The following is a 7552-nucleotide window of genomic DNA, read 5'->3' as shown; positions in this document are numbered from 1 at the left end:
TGACTTCAGAAACCTAGGTCGACTTATCCATGGGTTAATGTAAATAGTATATTAAAAGGGGAATTACACCGTGGTGAAAGGCAAGAGTGCAATCTGCCCTGAAAGCACTGACCTCCCTCTACTGTCTGCTATAATTTTGTAGGTTCTTTGGCATTGTTTTCCTTTGCTTCATCATTTAGATCCTTTGTTGCATGTCCCTAAGATTTACCTCGACTTATCCAAGGGTCATATTAAAATCCATAATTTTGCCCCCCAAACCTGCCCTCGACTTATACATGAGGTTGACTTATAGTCGAGTATATACAGTAAATAAACAGCAACTACCATGGTGAGAAAGAGGTTCACAGAAGAGAGGGCTAGTGACAAAGCCATGCTGAAGAATTCTCCTGAGTGAAAACACTATTGACTGCAGTTCTCTGTGTACCACAGGATCAAATTATTGGAAGTACAGTATAGGATGGACATATTTTATACAAATATACTTCATAATTTTTATTGCACATCATTAAATGAGACTGAGTCCCTCCATTGCACAATTGCACCCTCTAGTGAAAGAGGCCAGATTAGTTTGACACAAACTAAAGAACCCCATAGCAGAAAGAACCCATCAGAATAACCTATCAAGTTGCAGGGCATGCCCAGAATGGTGGCAGAGGCCGTTCTGTTCTAGGGTGGCAATGCTACTTCTCCAAGGGTGCATAGTTCAGCAACTTTTCAATCAAATCTACATGAGACAGAAGCATCCGCCGACAGCAGTAGCGCTTTAAGCCAAGTGCATCCAATGCATCCCTGAAAAAAGACAATGGAAAAATAGAGTGATATGTCTTCTCAAGAAGGTTGCCCTGGACAATTGGTATGTACTTCTCTCCACATAGGGATGCCGACTTTTCTGTAGCCGCCCACTGCTACTTACAATATCATCCAAAATCCACAAAACTGATACTTTGAGACAACCAAAATGTACATTATACACATTGCAAGCTTTCAAAGCTCCACTGGCTTCATCAGGCGAAAGTGGTTTGCATCAGGAAAACTTTTAGGTGTTAAGTAAAACATGCTATGCCTTTTTTAAAAAAAGATTTGTTCAGATGAGATTATAAATGTATTTTTAACCTGTGAATGTTTCATCCACTTCTCAAAATGATAGCTGTACAGACCACTCATGTAGAGCATGGCATTTTTCATTCTCTGTGGTAGATTTGCTGGTACACCAAAGTACACCCTTTCTTGGACAAATAGGATGTAGCCAGAAAGCAGTGGCATTGAACTAGTATGGACTGATACAAACACATCACTCCCTGCATTTTTGTTACACCTCAAATGAGTTCAGGGCCACCTTTTCTCAAAAGAACCTGACAATCATCTAAGATCCTCATCAGAGGCCCTCTTTCATGAATCTCCACTTTCTCCATAGACCTCTTTCTTCTCTTTGGTCCAACGACCTGAGATTAGATGTGGCCATCAGAGAACCAACCTCTTCTTTATTGGATGTGCAGCTGTAGAAACTAAATGTGTTTGATTGCAATCTTCATGGGTAGCTTTTAAAATGTATTTGGCATATTTAAATCTCAAATGACTGAATCGAAGCCATCACACTTTGGACATGGCATTAGAAAAGATGGTCATGGTTGGTAAAGTGGAGGCAGTAGGAAAGGAAAAAGACCACATTACAGGTGGATAGACCCAAGGAAGCCACGGCCATGAGTTTGCAAGACCTGAGTAGGGCTGTTTAGGACCGCGTGTTCTAGATGTTCCTCATTCATAGCGTTGCCTACATTGAAGCTGACTTGATGGCAACAACATTTATATCATGTTTTTGATCTCATCTGCTTTGGCTGGTATACAAAGGCCTGTTACAGACTGCCAAAATAAAACTGCTTCGAGTCTCTTTGGAGGTATGCTATTTAAATGATGCATGGGTCCTAAGAGTCTGGAGATCACACCAAAGCCACACTCCATTCCTAAGTACTAGAGTGCAGCTTTGGTGCAGCTTCCAGATTCTTAGGATGCATGCATCATTTAAACAGCATACCTCCAAAGAGACCCAAAGCAGCTTTATTTTGGCAGTCTGTAACAGGCCAAAGTCTCTGCCCCGCTTTTCCTCTATACTGATATTCTGAGGCAGGTTCTGCTGAGAGGCTGAGGCTATCCCATGCCAGGTGCAGATGTCCCACTAATATTAGCCTCCACAGACTAATGTATGTGTATTTTTCATTACTAGCTTTTCAGCATACTCTTAAAGAGAATTTATTTCAGCAGACTGGTTTTAAAGTTGGGGCCTTTTACTTGGTTTACCTGCTTTAGTGGTTTCATCATTTTTATCTGCTGTTTTACTTAACTGCGTTTTAATGAATGTAGTGATACTGCTTTGTTATGGCCTTGCCATGAAGGCATGAGATTTGGGGGGGGGGGGGGGTCAGGCCTGGTTAGTACTTGGATGAGGGGACTGCTGAGGAATAGCAGGTATGGTAGGCTTATATTTCAAGGAAAGCAATGACAAAACACCTCTGAGTTTGCCTCTAAGAAAGTCCTGTGCAGTTTATGAAGTTACAAGTTGATATGAGACTTGAAGGTGCATATGTGCACACAAGCACTTCTACACACATGTGTGCACACACACGTCCTTGTTATAAAATCAGGGTATACTGCATTGAATGTACAGCATAAAGAGAGGCAAAGTAGAGTTGTTAGCTGCCCTCAAATCAGCCTTGATTCATGGTGACCCTGTGGCTGAGACACCTCTAAGACCCTCTGCCCTCCACTGCTCTGCTTAAGTCTTGTAGATTCGTGACCATGGCCTCCCAAATTGAGTCCCCCCATCTAACATTCGGTCTTCCTCTCTTTCTTCTCCCTCTATCTTTTCTAGCATTATTGTCTTTTCTCATGCCTTCTCATGATGTGGCCAAAGTACAACAGTCTTGATTTGATCGTCTTGGCTTCCAAAACGATTTCAAGCTTGATCTGTTAAAGGACCCATTTTTGTCCTTTTGGCTGTCCACAGCATCCTTAGTACTCTTCTCCAGCCCCACAACTCAAATCAGTTGATTTTCTTTTGATCTGCTTTTTTCAATATACACTGATTCCAATACACACCAACCCAAGAAGAAAACCACCTCCAAACTCACCCTTCCGTGTATTCAGCCTGCAAGAGGCCCAGGTACGCCTCCCACTTATTGCCCACAACTTTGCCACAGGTGAAGCATCGAACAGGGATGATCATTTTCAGGTGCCCTAGAAATATTTGGGTGAAGGAAAAAGGTGGAAATGTGAGTTACTCAGACACCTATCTGGGCCTTCTTTCTTTCTACCACCCCTTCTTTGCTATCCAAGCCCGCTTTCCAAGCCAACCCAAGTGGAAGCAGCTAGAGCGTTGTGTCTCAAGGCACCATGGGCCAAACAAATTCTGGCATGGTTGCTCAGCTACCAACACAGCAGGTATGGTTAAGTGAGCCATTAATCTGTCCATTTTAATCACCACGAGCCCCCTACACCAGCAGTATAGGGACAATACAGTTGCCAAGTCACAAGCACAACCATACATTTAAGTTTCTCCCTCGTGAATAGGCCTGGCTTTGCTATTAGGTACTGTAGATTGCAGCAGCCGCCTCAACCAATGACACTGGGAAGGCAACCAATTGTTGACTTGTTAATTTATTTTTGTTCTGTTTACAATCTCAAGTGTTCAGGAAATTTTCTGTTTTAGGTGCCAAAATGATTTGGTCAGCCAAGCATGGTGAGTTGGGGCACTATTAGTTGTTTTGCTTCAGGCAGCAAAATGTCTTGGGATGACCCTACTTGGAATTTATATATTTTTGGAATATTTTAAAGCTGTAGATCCTTGAATCCATGGATAAAGAATGAATGGAGGCAGAGGGCCACACAAGAGACTGCAAATGTTTTAAAAGCTATGAGAAACAGAAAGACACAGGCTACTTCTTTTAAAATCTCACTAGGCCACATCTTGTTCTGTCTGCAGTTCCTTTCATGTAAAACAGCCTCAGTGAGTAGCAAATACCAAGAGATGTACAGAAATGTAGAGAGATCTTGTAGCACCTTTGAGACTAACTGAAAGAAAGAAGTTGGCAGCATGAGGTTTCATAGACTAAAGATATGCATCTGAGGAAGTAGACTGAAGTCTTTCTTTCTTTCTACTAGTCTCAAAGGTGCTACAAGAGCTTTACATCTTTACATCTCTTTACATCTTTACATCTCTGATTCTGCAGACTAACACCGCTATATCTTTGAATTCTACCCAAGAGTACACTTGCTTTTCCTTTTAGGCTGACTAAGTAAAATACCCAAGCAACTACTGGCTTCTTCTACTAATGCTGTTGGTTACAAAGTCCAGTCAAGATCTTGCCATCCATCTATCTATCTATCTATCTATCTATCTATCTATCCATCTATCTGGGGACATTTTTAATACCAGCCCACTTACAGGGTTGTTGTTAAGACTGCTGACCAAATGAGTTAAAATCCTTCTGGATATACTCAGAGGCACAGACACATGTTGGGGTCCTACAAACCTATTTACAGTCCTGTTTTAAAGCCTCACGCCATTATTAACCCTTCTTGTTTATTAACTTCTTCCATTTCATTTCATAAAAACATTCTTTGCCCAACATGGATTCCCTGCCTTTTCCTCCACCTGTGATCCTCTCCTGCCCAGAAAAGCTAACCACAAACCGGAAGACTTGTTGGGCCTGTATTAGGTGACGGGGTGCTAAAATTAGAAAGTTTCGGGAACTTTATAACGTCTCTACAAATACAGTATGCATTTTTCCTCCTACCTTTAAACTTCACTGAGACTTAATCAGAGAAGAAGGAGGATGACACGGAACTAGAAATAAACCCTCAGCCAAGAAAGAGAAGCCTTAGGAAGTGTGCTTCCCACTGTGAATGCGTTATGCAATGGGATATATGTGATCATGTTTGTGCGTGCCTTCAAGTCGCCTGTTGACTTGTAGCGACTCCATTAACTTCATAGGGCTTTCATAGGCAAGGAATCCTCAGAGGTGAGAGTACCCTGTGTTCCTTGGTGGTTTCCCATCCAAGTACTAACCAGGGCCAACCCTGCAGGATTTGGTGCCTTTGTGATAGTTAGGCCAGTCTAACACTGCACACTCTCTGCAAGTCACACTCTCTCATCCTCAGAGATGGCAATCCCCTCTGAAGAAATGTGCCAAGAAAACCCCATGACAGGGTCATCCTAAGTCGGAAATGCTTTGAAGGCACACAACAACATGGCATATCAGGCTGAAATTCAACAGATGCCGTTTCACCCTTTACAACAGCAGCTTGATCTGTTTTTAAAGAGCTGCACCTGTTGATCGTCTGCCTCCCAAGCAAGCTTGGAAAGAGCCTTGCGAAAACATCAGGAGGCCACCTTATTCCAAGAAGACCTTCCCCATCTGCCCCAAATTGGCTGCAACTTTGGGGAGGCTGTTCTGCTGCCTGCCTAAGCCTTCCTGAGAACCAGCGTGGTGCAATAGTTTTGAATATTGGACTATGACTCTGGAGTCCAGGGATCGAGTCCCCGCTCGGCTATGGAAACCCACTGGGTGACCTTGGGCAAGTCACACTCTCTCAGCCTCAGGGTAAGGCAATGGCAAACCTCATCTGAACAAATCTTGCCAAGAAAACCCCATGATAGAGTCCCCTTAGGGTCGCATAGACTTATACATGAGTATATACAGTAATCCCTTCCCAGTGTCCAGCCCCGATTGTGTTGCTGTGTCCTTCAAACCTATGGCTACCCTCAGATGAACCAATCTATTACGGGGGGGGGGGGGGTTCTGGGGCTGAGAGTGTGTTACCCACACCCGGTGGGTTTCCATGGCTGAACAGGATTCGAACCCTGGTCTCCAGGGTCACAGTCCAACACTCACACCACTGGGCCACCTCAATAAAATCACATAATAATAATAATAATAATAATAATAATAATAATATAATAAATAATTTTATTGATATTTCCCTGCCTCTCCCTACGGATCGAGACAGGGTTACAACCCAATAAAAAACATACAGATACAATCAATAAAATGCAGTCATTTCCAAAAGAGTTGGAAGAGACCCCAAGGCAGGGGCCATCCCACTCCAACCCCTGCCATGCAGGAACTCACCATCAAATCTCCCCCCTTTTCTTCTGGACCCCCATCTCACCTTCTTTACTTTTCCCTTTTCAGTTTTCTGGGGCTGAGAGTGTGTGATCCACACCCAGTGGGCTTCCCTGACCGAGCAGGACTTGAACCTTGGTCTCCAGGGTCCCAGTCCAGCGCTCACACCACTAGACCACCTCAATCCAAGCCTCCCCCTTCTTCCTCTGGTCCCCCATCTCACCTTCTTCCGGCCTTTGCCTTCGCCTTCTCTCCCAGGAGAGCTCCCAAAACGTGTCGCAGCAGCAAACGTGGTTCCAGTTTCCCTATGCAGTACCCCTGTCTGCCCGCGAGAGGGCGCCTGAGAGCAGCCCACCCGAAACAATGTCGCAGCAGCGTGATTGTAATTAGTCTATGTGCCATGCGTCTTTCCATCCACGAGAGGCGCCAGAGAACAGCCGAACCTGAAAATATTCTGATCGTAATTTGTCTATGCCATGAGGCTTGCTGTCCGCGGGAGGGCGCCCAAGAGCAGCAGAGCCGAAAATATGTCGCTTGCACTGTGATCCTAATTTGTCTATGCAATGCGCCTTTCCGTCCGCAGGAGGGCACCAGAGAGCAGCGAAGCCGAAGCAAGATTCTTCCTAATGCACTGCAGAAATAACCCAGTTTGAGACCGCTTTAACTGCCTTGGCTCAATGCTAGGGAATTCTGGCAACTGTAGTTCTGTGAGACATTTAGTCTCCTCTTGTCAGAAAGATCTCTAGTGCCACAATAAACACAGTTCCCCAGGATTCCCTAGCACTGAGCCAAGGCAGTAAAAGCGGTCTGAAACAACAGAAGAAGGCTAGCAATGCACCTACACTGTAGAAATAATGCAGTTTGACACCACTTTTGGTGCCGCATCTCCATCCCACAGAATCCTGGGAGTTGTAGTTTCTGGGAGGCACCAGCTCTCTTGGGCAGAGAAGGCTTTTGAAACTACAAATCCCAGGATTCCCTAGGATGGAGCTACAGCACTAAAAGTGGTGTCAAACTGCATTGGACTTTATCACACGGGGGAAATCAAGGGTTTAAACAGTGTTTATCATGTGAAAATTGCACGATCGCAATTAAGATTTTCACACACGTCGAGATTAAAGAGCCATTATCCCAGGAATAACCAGGCAATAAACAGCAACAAATCATTCATAGGATTACTATCGCTGGGGACATCTACACTGTGGAGATAATGCAGTTTAACACGGCTTTATGTGCTGTATCTCTATCCTATGGAATTGGAGGATTTGTAGTTTTACAGGGCCTTCATCCTTCTCTGCCAAAGAATGCTGGTGCCTCCCGAAACTATAAATCACAATTTCTGGAGCCATGGCATGGCAGTTAAAGAGGTCTCAAACTGGTTTCCTTCCACAGTGTAGATGCAACATATTTGGCCTCCGATACAGGGTCGTAGT

At 44.2% G+C, this 7552-nt stretch overlaps 1 protein-coding gene across 2 annotated transcripts; it reads right to left on the bottom strand.

Moving 5' to 3' along the window:
• Positions 1-471: 471 nt before the first annotated feature.
• Positions 472-6477, bottom strand: LOC121934267 (DNA-directed RNA polymerases I, II, and III subunit RPABC5-like). Of its 2 annotated transcripts, none has more exons than XM_042474604.1 (3): positions 6343-6477; positions 3126-3231; positions 472-789 (listed from the first exon to the last, which is right to left on the bottom strand). In XM_042474604.1, exons 2-3 carry the CDS (start codon positions 3218-3220, stop codon positions 681-683), a joined length of 204 nt encoding a protein of 67 aa, XP_042330538.1. In that variant the 5' UTR covers positions 3221-3231; positions 6343-6477; the 3' UTR covers positions 472-680. The 2 variants fall into 2 exon arrangements, with proteins under 2 accessions (XP_042330538.1, XP_042330539.1); XM_042474605.1 differs by lacking the exon at positions 6343-6477 and adding an exon at positions 6166-6317.
• Between the last annotated feature and the right edge of the window lie 1075 nt (positions 6478-7552).

Source organism: Sceloporus undulatus, chromosome 6 (genome assembly GCF_019175285.1).
Source record: "Sceloporus undulatus isolate JIND9_A2432 ecotype Alabama chromosome 6, SceUnd_v1.1, whole genome shotgun sequence".
In the NCBI taxonomy this organism is placed as follows: Eukaryota; Metazoa; Chordata; class Lepidosauria; order Squamata; family Phrynosomatidae; genus Sceloporus; species Sceloporus undulatus.
Note: the sequence above shows the minus strand (reverse complement) of the source record. Positions and strands in the feature narration are given on the sequence as shown.

Coding starts and splice junctions, on each gene's coding strand:
- LOC121934267 (XM_042474604.1), bottom strand. CDS start 3,220: ATGATCATCCCTGTTCGATGCTTCACCTGTGGCAAAGTTGTGGGCAAT. Junction 790..3,125: donor CAGGCTGAATACACGGAAGG/GTGAGTTTGGAG, acceptor GTCTTTTTTCAG/GGATGCATTGGATGCACTTG.